The sequence below is a fragment of the Lampris incognitus genome, chromosome 9, assembly GCF_029633865.1.
Source record: "Lampris incognitus isolate fLamInc1 chromosome 9, fLamInc1.hap2, whole genome shotgun sequence".
Taxonomy (NCBI): domain Eukaryota; kingdom Metazoa; phylum Chordata; class Actinopteri; order Lampriformes; family Lampridae; genus Lampris; species Lampris incognitus.
In genome coordinates, this window is record NC_079219.1 from 54,881,966 (window position 1) to 54,905,496 (window position 23,531).

General features: G+C 47.2%; 1 protein-coding gene across 2 annotated transcripts in view; it reads right to left on the bottom strand.

The window, feature by feature from the left end:
• Positions 1-20,349, bottom strand: part of dgat1b (diacylglycerol O-acyltransferase 1b) — a 50,051-nt gene extending 29,702 nt beyond the window's left edge. For both annotated transcript variants that reach the window (XR_008810694.1, XM_056285667.1), the window contains exons 1-4: positions 20,001-20,349; positions 18,036-18,123; positions 12,499-12,539; positions 10,735-10,820 (exon numbers count right to left, since the gene is read on the bottom strand). Coding sequence is in view for 1 of the 2 variants with exons in the window: in XM_056285667.1 (XP_056141642.1) it covers positions 10,735-10,820; positions 12,499-12,539; positions 18,036-18,123; positions 20,001-20,212 (427 nt within the window). In the remaining variant the exon portion in view is untranslated. The remainder of the gene's footprint in view (positions 1-10,734; positions 10,821-12,498; positions 12,540-18,035; positions 18,124-20,000) is intronic.
• Positions 20,350-23,531: the final 3,182 nt, after the last annotated feature.

Below are 23,531 nucleotides of genomic sequence, written 5' to 3' on the forward strand. Positions count from 1 at the left end.
ATGACAAATAAACTTGAAACTTAATGCATTTAGCCATACACCCAACTATTTGCATCTCCATTTCATGTAAATGGTTCAAAATGATCTAGTCACTCGACCTCACAATATTCACAGATTCGATGTATCAAATTAATTAATTAAAATTAACAAATTAATTTAATCAATCAATTAGCTGATTAAATTGACTGATTGTTACTTTATTGTAATCGAAGTAGGCGGCACGGTGGTGCGGTTGCCTCACAGCAAGAAGGTCCTGGGTTCGAGCTCCGGGGTAGTCCAACCTTGGGGGTCATCCTCTGTGTGGAGTTTGCATGTTCCCCCCTTCTCTGCGTGGGTTTCCTCCGGGTGCTCTGGTTTCCCCCCACAGTCCAAAGACATGTAGGTCAGGTGAATCGGCTGTACTAAATTGTCCCTAGGTGTGAATGTGTGTGTGTGTGTGTGGGCCTTGTGATGGACTGGCGGCCTCTCCAGGGTGTCTCCCCGCCTGCCTCCCAATGGCTGCTGGGATAGGCTCCAGCATCTCTGCGACCCTGAGCGCAGGATAAGCGGTTTGGATAATGGATGGACATAATAAAGAAAAGGTTTTGATGTACTTTTGATGTACTCTGTACTTCATGCCCTGCATTTAACCCATCCTATTGTATAGGAACAGTGGGCCGCCGCCGTGCATCGCCCGGGGACCAACTCCAGCTCTTCTTTCCATTGTCTTGCTCAGGGGCACAGACAGGAGTATTAACCCTGACATGCATGTCTTTTTGATGGTGGGAGGGAACCGGAGCACCCGGAGGAAACCCACGCAGACACGGGGAGAACATGCAAACTCCACACAAAGGACGACCTGGGATGACCCCCAAGATTGGATAACCCCGGGGTTCGAACCCAGGACCTTCTTGCTGTGAAGTGACAGTGCTAACCACTGGGCCACCGTACCGCCGTGAAACATTTTTCAAGTGAAAATTTTATTTTGCGAGCTGTTGTGTTGGCTTGTCATTCATAGCTACAAAATGCAGTCTTTTTCCCCTAATATAAAGACCAATGGTATTTTAAGTTTTATATTTTATAAGTTTGTGTCTTGGTTTGATGGCTGGGAGAGGTGGTGCTGGACCGATTGGGAGAGCTTGGTCTGCTGCGTCTCGTGGGCCCAGGGACCACGGCCCTGACCGGAGCTGCGCCTGAAGAGGAAACACCGAGGGCGGTCTGACAGGACGCGGAAGCAGGGGCAGGCTAAGCTAACTGCTAGCCCATGCAGACCGGCAGCTCCGATAACACCGAGGACGGTGTGACGGCGGCCTCGCCTAGCCTTGACTGTGTTTTGGGTATCATCGTGTGGAGTGTGGGGAAGTGTGTCAAAGGTGTCTGGCTGGGAGAGCTGGCGTTGGATTGGCTGGGGGAGCTTGGTCTACCGCGTCCGGTGGGCCCAGGGACCACGGCCCTGCTTGGAGTTGTGCCCAAGGAGGAAACACCAAGGGCGGTCTGACAGGATGCGGAAGCGGGGCAGGCTAAGCTAACTGCTAGCCCATGCAGACCGGCAGTTCTGACAGTCATCCTGGCGTTCGCTCTCTTGGACAGTGAATTTTTTTCACTGGTTTTTTGGTAGTTTGGATATATGTGTTCTTGTAGTTTGGATGTGTGTTTTTGTCTTTGTGTTGCAATGCTGTGGGCTGGAGGAAACCATATTTCATTTCCTTTCATGGGTGCAGGTGTATGGAACAAAATGGCAAATAAATGTTCCTGATTTTATTCAGCCCAACATGCATTACAATCCCCGAGGCTCAAAAGATTGCAGTTATTTAAAAAAAAAGCCAAATTAATTTATAATTTCTCACAGCCACCCTACTCAAAGTCAAATGGGTGGTAGACTCTTATTAGTGCCATATGTCAGCTAAAAACCTGCAAACGCCAAGTCTTCATTACCCACTATCCACTAGCAAAGAACCTGTTGTCTTTTGTACAAATTAAGTCACTGTCCAAATCTTGTCCTTTTCCCTCCTGCAGTACTTGAATGTGTCACTAGGACTTTCTTCTAGGACTTTCTTCTGAGAATCTAAACTGAAAAATGAGAAGGAAAAAAAAGAAGAACAAGACAGCCCTTTAGTCGTGGACAGTTTAGCTGAGCATGCATCCTCCTTTTCACGGCACCGTCCGGCCTCACATTCTTCAGCGAGCTGCCCGAGCACCCGCACCAAACCTCATTCTGTCAAGTAAGGAAACCGGGCTAAAGTGTTGTGGGGCCGGCGGAGCTGTTTTCCCCATCAGCGCTGATTAAATATACAAGACACCGGTGTGCTGACGGTGTTCACTTTAACATGAGTGGACATGTCATCCACATCCTCTGACTTTGACCGTACGGCTTAGAGCTAGCTAGCACAGAGTCAAGCCTTCAGACGGACGTCCAACTTCACATGTTGCACCAACCTTTCCACTTCCTGTCCGCACTAAGTAGGACGAACTCGCTGTTTTCTGGGTGAATTAGGACTCGTTTGAAACTACAGACACGGCTGACGGAGCAACCACTTCCAGCCGTTGCGTAGTACAGCCAAATTTCTGTTTCCCAGCAGAGCCACTCCGCTGGGAGACGTGGAGGTTAAGCACCTTGACCAAGGGCGCTTGACAGTTATGATGGAGGGGGGAGTAATACTCATCCCCTTTTACCGACAGTGTAGTCCAAGTGTAGATGACTGTAGATCCGATAGCTGCTGAGAGGTCGTAGCAGGGGTTCTCAGACTTATTACTCATAGGTCTGATTTTTATACAAGGTCAGAGACCCGGCGATACCAAAATATCATTTACTCAACTCACACAACTTTCAAGCGACACACATTCAAGTTCAAGACGGTCAAAATATGTTTGAGCCAGGCGTCCGGGTGGTTGTCTATTCCATTGCCTACCAACATGGGGATCACCGGTTTGAATCCCCGTGTTACCTCTGGCGCTGGTTGGGCATCCCTACAGACACAATTGGCCGTGTCGTGTCTGTGGGTGGGAAGCCGGATGTGTCCTGGTCGCTGCAGTAGCGCCTCCTCTGGTCGGTCGGGGCACCTGTCTGTGGGGGGGGGGGTTACTGTTCAAGGGACTGTACCCTGATGCCGTTTGAAAGCTCAGCAAAATCGACCTCGCTCCGAAAAAAAAATTACGTCGATCCCCGTATTGGTAGGCAACGGAATAGACCGCCATGCCACCCGGACGCCCCCCGAAAGCCAGTTTCTCAGGGTGAGTTTAAAAATGGCCGTGGTGCCTTTTACAATCTGTGTGTCTGTTAAAGGATATACTGACATATGTCATTACATCGAAATGATATTGTAAAGGGGGTGCTGGAGCCGATCCCAGCAGTCACTGGGCGGCGGCGGCGGGGGGGGGGGGGCAGCCGGGACAGTGAGGCAGGGTTTTCTTTTCCTCATTGTTTTAAAACAGGACAGCTCGCAGTAGATTTCTCTTTATGATTAGAAAAAAAAATTTGGAAAACTGAAGAGCACAGCGTATGTCTGACACAGGACAGATGGTTCTGGAAAAGGCCAGTGGGCGACCATGTGTTTCTATGGGCCGGTCTTACACACAGCGCAATCTCTGTGCACACAACCTTGCCAGGGTTTGAATTAGATTTCTTTTTTTTTTACTTAAAAAAGCTAGAAAATGACTGTGCAGACCTTACGATTAAACAAAAGTTAGTCGCCTTTAAGTTGAGTGCTTCACAACCTGTTCTGCCAACCAGATTATAGAGTATAAACTAATGGATGGCTTAATTGATTATGACTAATGTTCTCTTCTCTCACAAGTCTTTTCTTTCTCTCTGAACGACGTCTTCTCCTTTCTCTTGGGTGTGTGAATGGTGCCATGTGAGTCTCCCTTGTGTGCACATGCAGTCGGTCCTCCTCCCAGGTCTCCGTGGTGACGGTGGTCACCACCCGGATGCTGCTTGGCATCCCCTTCATCACATCTTCTTTTTATATCTTATTTAAATCTTTTTCACATGGTGATGGTGGTCGTGTGGCTCGGGTCCTGGACAGTCCCGGCGGCGTTTGGACACTACTTCACATCCTGCTCATCATATTCTGCATATATTTTATAATTCTATTATAATTCTGTTATCCTCTTTGAGTGTTGTATTGTGTAGATTGTGTAGACACAACATCCATTGCACGTTGTCCGTATTGAGAGAGAGATCCTCCTCTGTTGCCCTCCCTGAGGCTTCTTTGTATTTTTTTTCTCCCTGTTAAAGGTTTTTTTTCAGGGAGTTGTTCCTTATCTGATGAGAGGGTCTAATGACAGGAAGTTGTGTTGCTGTAAAGCCCCCTGAGGCAAATTTGTGATATTGGTCTACACAAATAAAACTGATTTGACATTGGCATGTGACGATTACAAAAGAAGCTTGGTTGGGATTTAGGAATTTGAATTCAGGTTTAAAGTGGTACCGACGTCTGTCCGACCCTTGTCAATTTTTTTTTTGTGGCATCAAAAGTTACTACAGAGTGCAGGGCAATTTCCTAAAGTTCAAGTTTAAACTCAGAGAAATTTTTAAATTCTTGAGTTTATTTGTCAACAGACGCGGCAACACCACGCTTACCCCTTAATGTGAGCCGGTCGTCTTAACCAGAACTTGAACAGAAGAGACGGAAGGACAACAGTCATGCTGGCTTTCAAAGACCTAACCCTTCAAAAAACTGTCAAAGTTTGAAGTAATGGAAAAACAAAAGCAACGTAGTACATTTGTGCCTCGTGTTGCAAAGGATGACCAACAACCGTTCAGCCCACAAACCCTGACAAAACTGACATGACCACAACAATAGATACCATAATGCACTATAAAATAAACTACAATAGAAATAAACTACTAAAAAACACAAAAACTTGCAACAATAGATGTAACTTTAGTAAAGCAAGTGTAATGATTGTGGGTCAGAACAGTGACCTCCCCATTTTTCTTAAAGCTGAACATCGGTATACCACAATGTCGTTGCTCATCTTGGCGGAGAAACGCGGTTCATTTACATCTCACGGTGTTGAGTTAAGAAGACTATCCTGGGCCTAAACGATAACGCCAGGGCCTCGCTATCTGCTACCTATCCCGTTTCCACTGGGGTCTGGCTGGCAGGAGCCTCACAGAGTGAAGAGGAGAGCGGTTACCGATGTAGGGAGAAACTCTCTTGGTGAATGAAGTACAGAATACTGATGAAGTACCTCCTGGGTGTCAGCATCCATCACAGACCCGCCATCATAATCCAGACACACCCGGATCCTATGAGGTTTGCCTGTGATTTCCAGTGGTGTCCCCCGGGTGGTTCGAGGAACACTGAGGTGGCTAAACTCAGGTCCGGCCAGGTCAGTGATCTGTCTCTTCCTCATTAAGCTGGATCAGCCGTCGTCCACTGGTCAGGTGATCGAACCTGTCGATGTCCTCAGCCACCACGCCCACTTCCCAGTGCTGGCCGTCACCAACCTCAATGTCCCAACTGTGAGTCCGAGTCAATGCCCTGGGAGCCCATGACCCCCGGACACCCGAACCTTTCTGGGTTGTAAGGAAGCTTCTGTCTGTCCCCATGAACCACGAACTTCACACTGGTCAAATCCTTGGAAAGATCAAGACTGTAGTTTGCAGTGTTGGGGTTCAGGATCACAGGATTGTAGGACACTGTCTTTTTCTGTATCTCCTTCCAAACTTTGAAGGTCAGGTTGCCAATGTGTTTGGGTATGTCTACGAGAACTCCAGACACCTGTGGTGGATCATATGGAGGGGAATTTGGCTTTTTTCAGTAGGTCTTCACACTTATGGAGGAATGAGATTTCATCTTCGAGGGATGTACGGTTTCCATCGCTCGTCTCCCTAGTTATGGATTGTATTTGGTCTGAGAGAAGCAATATTTCTCTTCTCAGCCATCGCACTGCTCTTCTGCCGCTCCTCCAACGTGGCCTTTTCGCTCTCCTTTATAAGCCAGTGGAGCTTCTTACACTCTTTCCTAATCTTCCTCTCCGTGTTTTGGGCCTGCACCTTAATGTATTCTGCCATTTCTTTGCAGGTAATGAGAAACGATTCAAAGCTCGCTTGCTTAGACAGTAAGTCCTTGTGGTTAGACCAGGCCAAGCCTTTAAGCTCCAACACAGCCTCATTAATGCACCTGAACCTGTGCCCCGTGTGGCTTTTTGACTCCAGACAGATGAGACACACTGTCTGATAATCATCCAGACAAAAGAGCTCAAGTTTCTCACCATGCAAACCACAGAGTACCTTGGCCCCTGCGACAGCTCTCCGACTTTCTCTCAGTAAGAAGGCCTCGCACACATATTTTTTAAGGGCCAGGTTTCTCGGGGGTTCAATAGTTGCTGATCTCGTCCTGCAAATGGGGCATCGGTGAGCTTTGTTCTCAGTCTAGTGTCTCTTCAGAGTCTCTTCAGACAATCTTAAAAGAAGCTATGACTGCAATGAAGGAGAACGGGGTCTTTAAAGGTGTTGTAGCACACACAGCAGCAGAGACCTTCCTCAGGGAAAGAAAGTTGTCTGGTGGCCATTTTAGCACCGTGCGGCAGTGAGGAATCGAAATCCGTAGAAGAAATGAATTGCAAGTGTCCACACGGCTGGCTTGGGCTTTTTAGTGGAGAATCTTGGTCGAAGTTGTTACAAATGAGATGAATGGAAAAACTCAATTTCCTTCCCCGTGGATCGGAAATCTCCGTTCCACGACATCCAGCTTTTTCTTCTTCTTTTTTTTTTTATCAAGAGAGACAAAAACTCGGCTGTAAGCCACCGAGAACCGAACCAGTCATGACAACAATGCGAAACTCCTAATCACAGGTGAAACTCATCCCCCGCCAATGAAGACCCAAGCCCAAACCAAGTGTGGGTTAATAGCTCACCTACAGCCCCTCTGAAAACCTCCTGTGATGCAGAGGACAGGGAATGCAATGTCCTCATGTGTGTTTCCAACATGGAGTTTGAGGTCGGAGAGAAAGCAACTATTATCGTCAGCACCAAAAGTGAATGAAGTTAGGAAGATTAAGTCTTGGGAAAAGTTCTGCATTGGTAGTGATAAAGAAATGGATTCTGGGAGGTAAGGATAATTTTGTGTCACCCTAATTCACTAGAAATGATAAGTAAAGTGTGTACAGTTACATTTTTCATAACTTAAACAACTTATAAGTAAGATGTGCTTCATTAATCGCTGTGGGGAAATTCATCTTCTGCTTTAAACCCATCCCGACACACACTGCAGCCAGGAGCAGTGGGCAGCCACCGCATGGCGCACTGGGACCAACTCCAGTTCTTCTCGTCATGCCTCGGTCAGGTATTAACCTACGCATGTCTTTTGATGGTGGGAGGAAATTTGAGCACCCGGAGGAAACCCACGCAGACATGGGGGAGAACATGCAAACTCCACATAGAAAGGACCTGGGACGGACTGGGGTTCGAACCCAGGGCCTTCTTGCTGTGAGGCAACAGTGCTAACCACTGGGCCACCGTGCTGTCCTGATACATGACTAACCATGTGGACAAAGTGATAGCTAAAAGCAATTTACAAGAATATGGTGAAGTATCTGACCCAACACTTTTTACTGTTCCCACCACAATGAAATAAAACCGACAGTGAGGTAAAAAGTCAAACCAAAGAGATGCAACACACACACATTTCTTTAAAGTCTTATTTGTATGTACATTATGGCTGTTTCTCGTTAGAGAATTTGTTGTGAGGGCGTCCGGGTAGCGTGGCGGTCTAGTCCGTCACCTACCAACACAGGGATCGCTGGCTCGAATCCCCGTGTTACCTCCGGCTTGGTCAGGCGTCCCTACAGACACAATTAGCCGTGTCTGCGGGTGGGAAGCTGGATGTCCTGGTCGCTGCACTTGCACCTCCTCTGGTCGGTCGAGGAACCTGTTCAGGGAGGGAGGGGGAACTGGGGGTGGGGGGATAGCGTGGTCCTCCCACGCGCTACATCCCCTTGGCGAAACTCCTCACTGTCAGGTGAAAAGAAGCGGCTGGCGACTCCAAATGTATTGGAGGAGACATGTGGTAGTCTGCAGCCCTCACCGGATCGGCGGAGGGGGTGGAGCAGTGACCGGGCGGCTCGGAAGAGTGGGGTAATTGGACGGATACAACTGGGAAGAAAAACAGAAAATTTAAAGAAAAAAAATTTTTTTGTTGCGTGATTGACATGTTTTTTCCCCCCAATTGTACCCGGCCAATTACCCCACTCTTCCGAGCCATCCCGGTCTCTGCTCCAACCCGGGCCAATCCGGGGAGGGCTGCAGACTACCACATGCCTCCTCCGATACATGTGGAGTCGCCAGCTGCTTCTTTTCACCTGACAGTGAGGAGTTTCACCAGGGGGACTTAGCACGTGGGAAGATCCCGCTATTCCCCCCCAAACCCCGAACAGGCACCCCGACTGACCAGAGGAGGCGCTAGTGCAGCGACCAGGACACATACCCACACCCGCTTCCCACCCGCAGAAACGGCCAACTGTGTCTGTAGGGACGCCCGACCAAGCCAGACGTAACACGGGAATTTGAACTGGCGATGGAACAGACCGCTACGCCACCCGGACGCTTGTGACTGACATGTTTATACATGCATGACCCAAAAGAAATTGTGGAATCGGGCTGTGAGAACCGCATGACTGGCACAATAACTGAGTGAAGGGAGTGAAGTTTAAGCGAGGACAGGTTGGGCTTCCCGGACGAATCTGCACGCGGAGCTTTATTTTAAGTAGCTGTGGTCTAGACGGCAGTCCCGGACAAACGATCCAGGATCTTCTTTAATGCAGTTTCAGCTATAAAGTCACCTGTATTGATCAGACTGTTGAGCAAGGATTTGGGGTTGCAGACTTCCCAGGAGCACAGGACAACATTTAGGAAGCGCAAACTAAAAAAATAGAGAATGGCGTAGGGGAAGTACTTTACACAAAGGGACAACTGACAACTAAATTCAGTTTCAACATCAACTTTTCCACATACCCACACCCGCTTCCCACCCGCAGACACGGCCAATTGTGTCTGTAGGGACGCCCGACCAAGCCAGAGGTAACACGGGGATTCGAACCGGCGATCCCCATGTTGGTAGGCAACGGAATAGACCGCTACGCTACCCGGACACCCCATACTGCTTTTCTTTCATGATAGAAAAAAAAAGGAAATGATTTTGCTCACTGACCCCAAACTGATGGTCTAAATCTGCACTTTTCAGCAAAAGTAAAGGATTTGATCAGTATTTGGTATCGGCCGATACGATATAATATTCGTACTCAGAATCGGTATCGGAAGTGAATAAGTGGTATCGGTGCATCCCTACTTTAACTTTGTACATTTTGTAAATCTAATCCAATATCCACACCGCTGCAACAGAGCACAGAATACCTTAACACTTTCTGGCTGTTGCAAACTCGAAATGTGTTTCCTCCGGGTGCTCCAGTTTCCCCCCACGACCCAAAGACATGCAGGTCAGGTGAATCAGCCGTATGAAATTGCCCCTAGGTGTGAACGAGTGTGTGTGTGTCGGCCCTGTGATGGTCTGGTGGCCTGTCAAGTCAAGTCCAGGGTGTCTCCCCGCCTGCCCTCCCAATGACTGCTGGGATAGGCTCCAGCATCCTGTGACCCCAGTTGGGATAAGCGGCTTGGATAATGGATGGATGGATGGATGGATGGATGGTGCAAACTCGAAACAAACCAACATTCATAAATTTATTAATTCACTGGCTTCCCTCTTGAAGGCTGGTGCCTCTCCCGAGCAGGGTTTGTGTGGAGGACACCGACAAGGCTGCCGGTCCATCACAAAGCCCAAACGCCCACACAATCACTCAAAATCCTATTCATACCTTCAGGCAATTCAGACTCTCCGATTCATTTAGCATCTTGAAAGGAATCATAAAGCAACTCCACATCAGCACCGTCTGCTGACAGCAGCGATTTACCAAAAGCACCCAGTTACCCTCAGCTCACAACACCGCCGGCGAGGCGCGGCGCTGGCTCCGTATTAACATTAGCATTGTAATCTGAGTGTACACAGATTTACAAAGATAAAGACACGGCAGTCGGTTTAGAATAAATATTGTTCTGGGATTACATTTGGCCCTTCTGCCCCCTCAAACAAAGCGAAAACACCCTCTAGAAATCGAGTTTGTGAAGGGGTAAAACATGGGTAAGCCTTCAACATGGATAAACACAGGCAGTCCACATAAGGCGTCCATACAGACACAACTGGCCGTGTCTGAAGGTGGGAAGCCGGACGTGGGTATGTGTCCTGGTCGCTGCACTAGCGCCTCCTCTGGTCGGTCAGGGCGCCCGTTCCTCCCACGCGCTACGTCCCCCTGGGGAAACTCCTCACTGTCAGGTGAAAAGAAGCGGCTGGCGACTCCACGTGTATCAGAGGAGGCATGTGGTAGTCTGCAGCCATCCCCGGATTGGCGGCGGGGGGGGGGGGGGCAGCGACCGGGATGGCTAGTGTATCCGGCCAATAGGGTAATTGGCCGGATACATTTGGGGAGAAAAAATCCACAACCCCCCCTCAAAAAAAACATGGTTCCTGGTTGAATGAGGTCAGCGCTAGATTCCTCGATGGCTGTACGAGTATTCAAAACGGCGAGCGTAGGCTAGCTTAACCGTTATAACTCTTCTGCTGTCTCTGAAGAGCCGTTGCTTCCAAGTCCTTTTCTCGGGCAGTTAACATTTTGAATAGGTGCATTTTTTTCCCCCATCACCAATACCACATCAGTGCAGCTTTACATTGCGGGGTCACTTGAAAATGTACCTACCAATTATCAGGCATGCCGCCGGCCATCTATAGGGGTCCTTTAAGAACAAGGATGTCACCTGGATGGGGTCCACTAGAACGCCATACCTAAGGAGCCAAAAGATAACGTGATAGATTAACATGTAACATTAAAGACATATTTCTGAAATACCTTAACAGTAGAATGTACAGTGTAAGATGCTTTTCAGATAAATTCAGCAACTGAATTCAATCAAAGAACAACTTTATAAATGTTGTTATGTTGATTGTGTTAACGTTAGCAAACATGTAAGAATGGGCAGCATCATTAGCGGTTTATTTCTACAGACGTATACACTGATCAGCCCATGGCCGGATTAGCCCACCAGGGGGCCCCGGGGCACGCACGTCCATTGCCCCCCCCCACCCCCCACCCAACATGGTAGTCAACGCTATGTCGATCTGCATGGGATTCGGATGGCGACTACAAAGTACAACACAATTTAGAATCACAAAACCAACAGAGATGAGAATAGCTTGGGGCCCTCACATCAAAAGAGACTAGCTTGGGCCCTGCATCGCAACGCAGGGTTGGAACAAACGTCCCCTGTAGGGTATGACTGGGGTTCCCTACTATACACGAACACAATACCCCTGACCTTTTAGGGCCCCTCATGGTCCGGGGCCCTGGGACACTCGCCCGACATGCCCGGTCCGTAATCTAGCCTTGGATCAGCCAAAATATTAAGACCACCTGAGGCCACTGCCATCAGGGAATACCGCTGCCATGACGGGGTGTGCTGGGTCTGCAACAATGTTCAAGTAGGTGGTACGTGTCAAAGTAACATCTACATGAATGCCAGGACCCAAGGTTTCCCAGCAGCACGCTGCCTCTGCCAGCTTGCATTCTCCCCATAGTGCATCCTGGTGCCCCCCCCCCCGCAGGTAAATGATGCACATGCTCCCAGCCGTCCACATGATGTAAAAGAAAACGTGATTCATCAGACCAGGCCACCTTCTTCCATTGCTCCATGGTCCAGTCCTGATGCTCACCTGCCCATTGTAGGTGCTTTCAGGGGTGGACATGAGTCATCATGGGCCGTTGACTGGTCTGCGGCTACACAACACAGCCCCATACACAACAAGTTGTGATGCACTGTGTTCTGACACCTGTCTATCATATACAGCATTAACTTTTTCAGCAATTTGAGCTACAGTATCTCTTCTGTGGGATCGGACCAGACGTGCTAGCCTTCACTCTCCACACTCATCAATGAGCCTTGGGACACCCATGACCCTGTCGCCGGTTCACCGGTTGTCCTTCCCTGGACCTCTTTTGGTAGGTACTGACCACTGCATACCGGGAACACCCCACAAGACCTGCCATTTTGGAGATGCTCTGACCCAGTCATCTAGCCATCACAATCTGGCCCTTGTCAAAGTCACTCAGATCCTCACGCTTGCTCGTTTTTGCTGCTTCCAACACATCAACTTCAAGAACTGACTGTCCACTTGCTGCCTAATATATCCCACCCCTTGACAGGTGCCACTGTAATGAGACAATCAATGTTATTCACTTACCTTTCAGTGGTTTTTATCAGTGTGTGTGTGTATATATATATATACTTTTATTTGACACTATCATACAGAATTATTTGTTTCGGTGCAAGCAGCAAAAACGTGGTCATTTGCATGTCAGCAGATTAACGGTATCCCTCTTTTTATATGATTTTTTTTATATGAATATAAAAAGGGCATGAATAAAAACTATAAAAATGCTGTCTTGAGAGAATGCAGGTTTACTTACCTTAACAAGTTTTCTAAGAAGAGGCGAGCGTTGCTCAGCACCTGCAACACAAAGTGCCCATTAAAGACAAGTTAAGTCACCTCTCACGTCTTTCTGTCATGAAAATAACCAGCAGTTATGTCATCTGGACGAGACTTTGTGGGGCCGTATCTCCACCAACACCTTCTCTTCTTTTTTCCTTTAGTGATTCTTTCTGTCTTTCATTCTCACTGCCCTCAACCTCTCCTTTGTTCTTCTTTCCTCCATTTCACCTTCTCTCATTTGTTGTCCCTCTTTTTCATCTCCCCCTCTTTTCTCCTGTGTCCTCTCTCTCATCTCTGCTTCTCTGTCTCCTCTTCTCTCTGTCCATCCCCCGCTTCCTTCCTTATGTCAAGTTCATACCACTTCTTTTTTCTTCTCCTCATTTTCACACTCCTCCTCTCTCTCCTTTTCATCTCTCCCCCCTCTCTCTCGGTCTAAACTCTCATTACCCAACACAAAGCCCCCATGCTGTGGCCTGGGGTCAGGACAGAGGAAGTCTCCCGCATTGAACACAACAATCTGTGTTTCAAAGCCTGGATTAGCAGCCTTCATAAACCTCATCTCCTCCCCTCTTTCCTCCCCCTCCTCTTCTCTCTCTCTTGTTCTGCAGCTTCTCCCTCGGACAGCGAGGAAGAACCGCTGCAAAAGGTGCCGAGGCCCCATAGTTCTCATACTTCTGACAAAAATGACCAAGGGCCATGAGCGCAGAAGTAAAAGCATCTTGAGTTACTGTGTGAAGATGGTTTTATTTCACAATTACGTCTTTAAACATGGAGTTATACCATTCAACGAGTGATATTTTTATGAGATTCAAATTTTCTTTCTTAATTGCATGAATTACATATTTGGCCTGCCCTGAGACGGCCTGGTGGCCTGTCCAGGGTGTCTCCCCGCCTGCCGCCCAATGACTGCTGGGATAGGCTCCAGCATCCCCGCGACCCTGAGAGCAGGATAAGCAGTTCGGATAATGGATGGACATATTTGGCCTTAAATCTCCGTTTGATGTGACTTAGTTTTGCATAAAGCCCCCCTTTTTGCAGACCATCACTTTTTGCAGCGGGAAACCACAGCTCGCACAGTATCAGACGTGCTGGGCTCTTCTGAAACGGGTGCACGTATTTATAGAAAGAACTGGAACAATTCTCCTTTATTGCATTTCATTTTCTTTCATTCGGTTCTATTAATCTCAGCAGATGGATTATCCGCTGAGTGTTTTCTGAGGAGTTCTACGGTCCATGATAAGTCAGCGATACAGAACTAACAGAGGAGAATTGACGCTGCTTCACTTTGGGGGACAATCATTATTCACTTATGGGTTTACATGAAACCCCATTCCATAGTTTTGATTTCGCACATCTCGATACAGGGAGACTGACAGGCGGATTGGTGCAGCAACAGCAGTGATGCGGACGTTGTACCGGACCGTTGTGGTGAAGAGGGAGCTGAGCCGGAAGGCAAAGCTCTAAATTTACCAGTCAGTCTTCGTTCCAACCCTCATCTATGGTCATGAGCTTTGGGTGGTGACCGAAAGGGTGAGATCACGGATACAAGCGGCTGAAATGAGTTTCCTCCGTAGGGTGTCTGGGCTCAGCCTTAGAGATAGGGTGAGGAGCTCGGACATCCGGAGGGAGCTCGGAGTAGAGCCGCTGCTCCTTCGCGTCAAAAAGGAGCCAGTCGAGGTGGTTCAGGCATCTGATTAGGATGCCTCCTGGGTAGGGTTGGGTAGCGAAAATGGTGCCCATATGGCACCGACCGAAATATCTCGGCCCTACCGAGTATCAAACTCTCTGGAAAAAAAACGGTGCCAAATTTCGATACTGTACGGTAGACGACGTGAACACTATCGCAGCCAGCCAATCACTGCCAGCGTTGTTGTACACAGGCGACTGACTGACAAATCAGCATGGAGCTATTTGGTGTGTGTGTGTGTGCGTCTCGTGACTGCGTTGGGAGTTGAAAACTGGCGGGCAAGATTCAGTGAGCTAGTATGCGTCCCAAAGCGTGGCTACACTTTGTATAAATAGACAGCACACCTGACACAGTAAAATGCAACCGCTGCAAAGCGATCATCAAATGCAAGTGCGGGAATACGTGGAATATGATGAAACATCTGATCACGCATGGGATAAGTTTACGAGTGGACAACTGCTCTGTGTTTGATAACGTTAGCGTCCGTGCTGCTGCCAACGTTAACGTTAGCTCTGGGACGTCCACTGCTGGGTCTTCCTCTGGTGCCACTGCTAGCAATGATGAAACATGTAAGGACGGTTATGATGATGATGTATATAAATAGGCTCACATACGTTAAAGATGTCAGTCTGCACGTTGACCTCATTGTCATTGTTGATCTCACTTTCAATCTCAGAGTGCTAGAGTACAGAACCAAAATAACACAATGTGTCAATGAGTTACGGTGCTCGCTGTATAGAAAAGTAGTTTGTTGATAATCCTATAAGGTTTTCATAATATATAGTATCGAAAAAGTATTGGTTAGGTATCGTATAGAATTGGAGGTATTGGTTTTGGTATCAGTATTGAGAATTTTCAACCGATACCCAACCCTACTGCTGGGCGCCCTCCTTTGGAAGTTTTCCGGGCACAGTCAACTGGGAGGAGACCCCGGGGTAGACCCAGAACTCGCTGGAGGGACTACATGTCTATTCTGGCCTGGGAACACCTTGGGATCCCCCAGGAGAAGCTGGAGGGCGTTGCTGGGGAGAAGGACGTCTGGAGTGCCCTACTTAGCATGCTGCCACCGCAACCCGACCCCGGAGAGGCAGCTGATGATGACATGAGAGACACCCTGATGCACGCCTGGAACAATGCTGCCTATCCATGGCTTTGTCTGAATTTCTCTGTATTTTGTTTTCTTTTTAACATGAAATTGATATAACTATTTGTACCAATACCGACAGTGTAAGAGGGTGTGATGTCTGTCAAGCAATTTTAAAATGACATTATGAAAAAAAAGTTTACTTTCTCTGTAAAGCTACACTTCTGAAGTAGCCATGTGAATATCCATCCATCCATCCATTCATTATCCAAACTGCTTATCTTGCTCTCAGGGTCGCGGGGATGCTGGAGCCTATCCCAGCAGTCATTGGGCAGCAGGTGGGGAGACACACCATCACACAGGGCCGACACACACAGAGTTATCACAGTCACAACTTGGGACAATTTAGTACGGCCGATTCACCTGACCTACATGTCTTTGGACCGTGGGAGGAAACAGCTGCACCCGGAGGAAACCCATGCAGACACGGGGAGAACATGTAAACTCCATACAGAGGACGACCCCGGACGACCCCCAAGGTTGGACTACCCCGGGGCTCGAACCCAGGACCTTCTTGCTGTGAGGCGACCGCGCTAACCGCTGCAACACCGTGCCTCTGAATTATATATGATCATTATTATCTCATGCAATGCCTTTATGCTATGTAATTAAGCGCATCTAGTGTTCTCTAATATCAATTCTGTTGTTTTACACCCTACCCGAGAGTCCAGGTGATGTCACTGAGCCAGATGTGAACGCGTAAATAATACCCTCATATTGCCAAATAATTCATAGTCAGAAATGACTATAACACATCCTGTTTAGTCTCGTTTTAGAAAAACAGCGGCCCTGTCTCTGCCAATGAATAAGCTTTCTCTCTTTTTCTCTATACGTCAGACAACCTTTAGGTCATGTCATCCACTTATTTTTATGTCTCTCATTCTTTCAACAAAAACAAGTAATTCATTACTCAATCACACACTCAGCCTTCAAATAGCTAATTTAGGTGGTATAATGACTAATGCCGTCTATCACACAAGCCATGAGCATCACAGCGGTGTCAACTGATGTCATTTACGGTTTACCTCAGAAGGTCGGCACTTTCTGTCAGGACATGTTTTATCTTGTTGGCTGCATATTGCTCGTGCGAGAAATGCTCAGGCACCTTGAGTTACATCTGTTGTGTGAATTGTGGTACAGAAATAAATGTACTGTACTAGGCGGCACGGCGGTAAGCGCTGCCACCTCACAGCAAGAAGGTCCTGGGTTCGATTCCCGGCCGGCCAGCCAGGATCTGACTTTGCATGTTCTCCCCGTGTCGGCGTGGGTTTCCTCCCACAGCCCAAAGACATGCGAGTCAGGGGAATCGGACATACTACATCGGCCCTAAGTATGAATGTGTGTGTCTGCCCTGCGATGGACTAGTGACCTGTCCAGGGTGTTTCCCCACCTTCTGCCCAGTGAGCACCGGGATAGACTCCAGCACCCCACGACCCTAATCAGGATAAGCGGCTTGGAAAATGAATGACTTATTACTATACTGTATCCGGTATATTGGTACATGCTGAGTGCCGAGATCGCGGATACAAGCGGCTGAAATGAGTTTCCCCCATAGAATGTCTGGGCTCAGCCTTAGAGATGGGGTGAGGAGCTCGGACATCCGGAGGGAGCTCGGAGTAGAGCTGCTGCTCCTTCGCATCGAAGGGAGCCAGTTGAGGTGGTTCGGGCATCTGATTAGGATGCCTCCTGGGCGCCTTCCTTTGGAGGTTTACCGGGCACGGCTAACTGGGAGGAGACCCCGGGGTAGACCCAGAACTCGCTGGAGGGACTACATGTCCAATCTGGCCTGGGAACGCCTTGGTATCCCCCAGGAGGAGCAGGAGGGCGCTGCTGGGGAGAGAGATGTCTGGAGTGCCCTACTTAGCTTGCCGCCAACGCGACCCGACCCCGGAGGAGTGGCTGAAGATGATGAATGAATGAATGAATAAGTGCCAGGGTTTTGGTGCTGTACTGGGTGTGCTTTTACAATGTAAAATTCATGAAACATTAAGTGTTCCCACGTCTCCCAGTTTAGCTTAGTCAGTTGTTTTCGGCAGTCCCTGTCTTCCACAGTTTGAGTCAGTCAGCCTATTACCTCAGTCATTGTCTGTCATCGTCCCCGTTTTATTTTGAAGTTCACCTGTCTTGCCGTGTCAGTTCCTGCCCCTGGTTTTGTCCTCAGCCAACCCCGTGCTTAACACACCTGTTCCCCATTCCCTCATTAGCTCATACCCTCCCCTGGTTTCCCTGCTGTCCTGCCAAATTGTCTCATGTATTCAGCCGAGCTATCGGGTGTTTCACCAACTCTTGTTCTACCAGTCGACCTGTGTTTGAAGGCTCCTGGACCTTGTTTCTCTTGCCTGGCCCTCGTTGGGCCTGTTTGCCTGTTTGGACTGAAAACCCTGGCAACTAGAACTTCAAGCTTTGAACCCGTTTTGCCTGTCTGCCAGCCCCTCGTCTATCTGGTCACCTGTTGGACTCATTTCCTGTGTACTGACCCGTCTGCCCTTGACCATTAAACTGTGTTGCTGTAACTTCCCTGTCTGTGTGTCATGCATTTGGGTTCTTGCGTAAGTGTATCTTAACAACATAAGATTAGCCACATGTTTGTAGATAAAGTAGGTGTTGGTCTGTGTGTGTGTCTGTGTGTGTGTGTGTGTGTGTGTGTGTGTGTGTGTGGGTGTGTGTGGGTGTCTTGTCTTACCAGCATGACCACACACCAGTTTAGGATTCCTCGGTAATTACTGTAACCACTGGCTGAGCTCAACAAGGACTCCCGTAGCTCATGACAACTGTAGAAAAAGAGTGGAATAAATGTCTTGGTGCATGCTCAATAATCCAGGTAAGAAAATCAAAGAAGGTTGAATCAGTTCATCTGGAGACGTTTATTGACCTCTTCAGTCTAAACTGCAGGTATCCCTGCCCTTATAAACAACACAGTGGCATAGTGACCAAAACCAAACAGCCAGTTTCATATGCAAACATGGGCGCGACCATTAACTGGAGTTTCAACGGTCATGAATGGAGGTGGCTCAGTAGTTAGCAAGAGCGCCTCACAGCAAGAAGGCCCTGGGTTTGATTCCAGCTCATCTGTGTGGAGTTTGCATGATCTCCCTATTGGTGTGGGTTTTCTCCCCTAGTCCAAAGACAAACATCTTTAAATAACTCATTGGTGGAAATGGTGTGTGGGCTCTGCAATTGATCTGTCGTGTTTTCCTCCTGGTGCCTGAGAGACTCCAGCCCCACTGTGACTAGTGGGTAAAGATAATGGATGATAAATGAATGGCCATCCATCCAGATGGATGATTAAATTGATCAATTCTAATGTACAAAGGGGAATTATCTGAGTAGCGCAAAAATAAATAGCTTGTGGGGAAGATTAAGATGTACTTTATCAATCCCCATGGGGAAATTAATCTCGGCAATGGGCTGCTGCAGCGCCCGGGGACCAGCTCCAGACAGGAGTATTGATCCTAACATACATGTCTCTAATGGTGAGAGGAAACTGGAGGAAACCCACACAGAGAACACGCAAAACGCCCCACAAAGGACCTGGGACGGCCTGGGGTTCGAACCCAGGACCTTCTGGCTGTGAGGCATCAGCGCTAAACACTAGGTCACTGTGCTGTCCCCAAAAAAGTGAACACATTGTAGGCAACGAGGAAATGAATGGAATCCAATAGTTACATCACTGGATATAAGCTTAAGTCAAGTCTTTCATATAACTCATAATTGGTTCTTAAACATTTTACGCACAAAAGTTTGAATGACACTGGTGCCGCATGCTGAGATTGTGGTTAGTCAGGGTTGTATTTTGATGTTCTGAGGAGAACTTCAGTTACTATGAGCATTGTAATACTCATTACTTGTATTAACGTGAGTCTATCGATCCCAGTGTAGGTTCAGATCAGTGGCGGCTGGCCAGTACAGGGCGCTGGGGCGCCGCCCCCTTCAAACATCAAGAGATGTAAACCTACTTAAACATGTTATTTAAGTGTATAATGCAAATACTTATGAAATAAAAGGGTTTTCAGCCTGTCAGCAGCCATTAAATATTGGTTCCAAATGGTATTTGGGTGATTTCTGTCTGAATACATATACTTCCTGGGTGAGGGGGCGCCGGCCAAACGACACCTTATGTAAGCCCCCCCCCCCAACTTTTGGCGAGCAGGTGACCTGAGGCTGCTGTCTGATTGGTTTCTTCACATTCTCCATGGGGCGCAGTTCTGTGCGTCCCGGACACGCCCACTTTTATTGGCAGTGAATTGGCATTGTTTCAATGTTTGTTGATCTAATGTGATTGGACAATACTCGGGGCTGTCAATCATGTTCACACCCACCACGACGCCTCGTCTCGACTGTCAATCATCCACCGTCTACGAACCCTGATGAAATCTATAGGCTGCATCGTCCTTAGTAACTCTGTGGACATTAAAGCACCTGTCAGGTGTGCTGCGCCAGGGTAAATTTCGCCCCCCCCAAAAAAAAAGTAGCGCCAGCCGCCACTGGTTCAGATTGGCAGAGATATGGGCTATATCGACCCTATGTCTACATGTACATTAGGCCAACTTTGACCCCCCCAAAAAAGAAACAAAATGACAACTTTGTCCTTATTCTGGGGACTCCAATACAAGGAAGCCTCCGTTTCAAGCGGAAACTTTTCCCTCACCAAAGTCTATCGGCGGGGTCGTTCCTCCGTTTTCTTTTCTCGCTCCTCGTTTTGCTCTGGACCGGATCCGGCTCGCAGTGTTTCTTCTCGGCGTCCTCCGCCGCCCAGGCGGCGGCGGCGGACCCTCCGTTCATCGGCTGCGGACGCGCCCCTCTCCCCGCCGAGAAGGTCGCTCTCCTCCGGCGAGTCGCCGGCCCGTCCGCGTCGCCCATGTTGACCGACGGAAACTTAAACGACCGACGCAAGTTTACCTTTGACGGCGCATTACGGGTCGCCGTGTGTGGCTCTACCGCAGGAGTCGTCGGTCCTCGGCGAAACCGGAAGGGAAGCGAGACACACAAACCTTCCGCCCAACGTGGGATGAAGAGTAGTGGTGTGTGACGTCACACCGCCCTGTTACTGTAACTTCAACTCCCCCCCCCCTGAAATGTATATTATCAACCTTCTATCAATATTTGCTAAATTTCATGTTCATCGTACCAAGTTTGCACACCAGCGTCCAAACATTAGTGTATTCAAAGCACTTCTTTCATCCTATTTAGGATCTTTAAAAGAATGTATGAATCCTAAAGCCGGCAAAACCAGAGGACAATGTTAATAATTTAACTTAAATCCTGTATCTCGAGCTTTTTTATTTTGTCTTATTTTATGGATGTGTAAATTTTAATTGTGAAATAATTTATATTTTTGTAACTACTTTTTGTGCTATTGTGATGTAATATTTTCTTGTTTATATGTTTTTTCTTTAAAAACAAGGTGAAAAAAAATTTCCCCCCCTAAATGTATATTATCAACCTTCTATCAATATTTGCTAAATTTCATATTCATCGTACCAAGTTTGCACACCAGCGTCCAAACATTAGTGTATTCAGAGCACTTCTTTCATCCCATTTAGGATCTTTAAAAGAATGTATGAATCCTAAAGCCGGCAAAACCAGAAGACTATGTGAAGAATATAATTTAACTTAAATCCTGTATCTTGAGCTTTTTTATTTTGTCTTTTTCTTTTTTTTATGGATGTGTAAATTTTAATTGTGAAATAATTGATATTTTTGTAACTACTTTTTGTCCTATTGTGATGTAATACTTTCTTGTTTATATGTTTTGTTCAATAAAAAAAAGGTGAAAAAAAACTTTTCCCCCCCTGAAATGTATATTATCAACCTTCTATTAATATTTGCTAAATTTCATATTCATCGTACCAAATTTGCACACCAGCGTCCAAACATTAGTGTATTCAGAGCACTTCTTTCATCCCATTTAGGATCTTTAAAAGAATGTATGAATCCTAAAGCCGGCAAAACCAGAAGACTATAATTTAACTTAAATCCTGTATCTCGAGCTTTTTTATTTTGTCTTTTTCTTTTTTTTATGGATATGTAAATTTTAATTGTGAAATAATTGATATTTTTGTAACTACTTTTTGTCCTATTGTGATGTAATATTTTCTTGTTTATATGTTTTGTTCAATAATATAAAAATAAATGAATAAATAAATAAATAAAATAAAAATAAAACTTTTCCCCCCTGAAACCTGTGTGTTTATTGTAGATTTGTACAAATGTACTCGGGTATTGTTTTGTTCTTTGTTTTTTTTATTATATTATAATTTATTTATCTCAGTAAATGTCTGATCCTCTTCTTGTATTTGTTTTGACGTAGGTGCATAATGATATTTAACCTGATATGTGCTAATACCGGGTTTTTTCCCTGTAACGTTTTCTATTGCCCAATAATAAAAAACCCAACTACAGTGAGTCAACACAGCGCTGTGAGGACACAAGTAGTCCAACAACTCATATGAGTAGCAGGACAGAATAGAAAAGAGAGGGACTGAGGATGCTTGATATTGACATTTCTGCCAATGTTCAACGACCACAGTAATTTCCATTGTCATTTCGACCAGTACCAACACACATATTTCTCCTTTTGCTGCAGTCCCACCACGTCTTATTAGATTCCATCAGGGGATTTCCTCCATTATTAAACTGTAACCGGGATGCTTGGTGCGGATGCAGACGTCTGAAAACACTTATTAGCACCTGTCCTCGTTTATTACTAAAGCCCAGACTGTCTCCAAGTGGCCGAATTCACATTACTTCAATTTAAAAGGAGACAACGTAAGTCATTTGTATAGATAAAGACTGTGTGTGTGTGTACCATGTGTCAGCCCAGTGATGGTCTGGCGGCCTGTCCAGGGTGTCCCCCTGCCTGCTGCCCAGTGACTGCTGGGATAGGCTCCAGCATCCCGTGACCCTGGCTGGGATAAGCAGCGTGGTTAATGGATGGCTGGATGTAATTTGTGTATATAATATAAAGACTACAGTGTGACCTGACTTTCCATCAACGCCACGGGCATGTAGTTAAAGCGTCAGCGACATATCAGGCATTATTTTCATATCTGTCCCAGTGCTGATAACTGAAAGCCATTATTGGCTGACACGGATAAGCTAACCAATATATCGTGACGCGCACCCCTAAACTGGATCAAATTGAATGATCCGAACGAGGTATTTCACTTAAAGTGCAGAGGAAATACTTGCAGTCGGCCTTCTGAAAGTGGGCTGTTTTTATTCCCGTCATAGAATACCATATGCATGTCTGGAGAGTACTTTTTACTTTTCTATTTCAGAGATTATAAACTGGATGTAGTTGAGAGTAATCCAAGTGAGAGAGTTTCCTCACCGTACCTCACCAACTGGTGTACATTTGCTGTAGGCCTACACATCCCAGCAGAAGTGGCCCTCAAATGATGTCAGGTGGGCTATCTGAGGATGGGGCCAGATAAAATCAAAGTTAAACACAGGGTCATTCATTCATTCATTCATTCATTCATTCATTCATTCATTCATTCATTCATTCATCAGCCACTTCTCCGGGGTCGGGTCGCGGTGGCAGCAAGCTAAGTAGGACACTCCAGACGTTCCTCTCCCCAGCAACGCCCTCCAGCTCCTCCTGGGGGATCCCGAGGCGTTCCCATGCCAGACTGGATATGTAGTCCCTCCAGCGAGTTCTGGGTCTACTCCGGGATCTCCTTCCAGTTAACCGTGCCCGGAAAACCTCCAAAGGAGGGCGCCCAGGAGGCATCCTAATCACTAAACATAGTCTTCATAGGAACATGCAAATTGAAGTGTCTGAAGAAGTGCCGTTGCTTTTTTTGTTGTACCGTTTCATCTGATGGTCAACGACTTGAGGTCCTAGTTTTCCCATGCACACTTTATCACCACATCACTGTTTATAATGATGTGGCCAGTCTTGTCTCCAGTGACGACCTCTACTGGTCCTTCTTGAGGTTTCATGGGCCTCAACTTTACGGCCACAGGAAACCCTTTCGTGTGTGGGTAGTTTCACCTCCTCCTGCGTTGGGGTGACAGCCAACCGACCCACTCGAGAGGGTAAATGTAAACGAGTCCGTTCTATCTCTTCTGGTTCTGTTGATTCGGGGACCAGCCAGGACATTGATTCAGCTTTATCAGTCCCGGCGGTCCATTAGAGGGATGGGACTGTCCGGATGCTGCTGAGGTAAGAGAC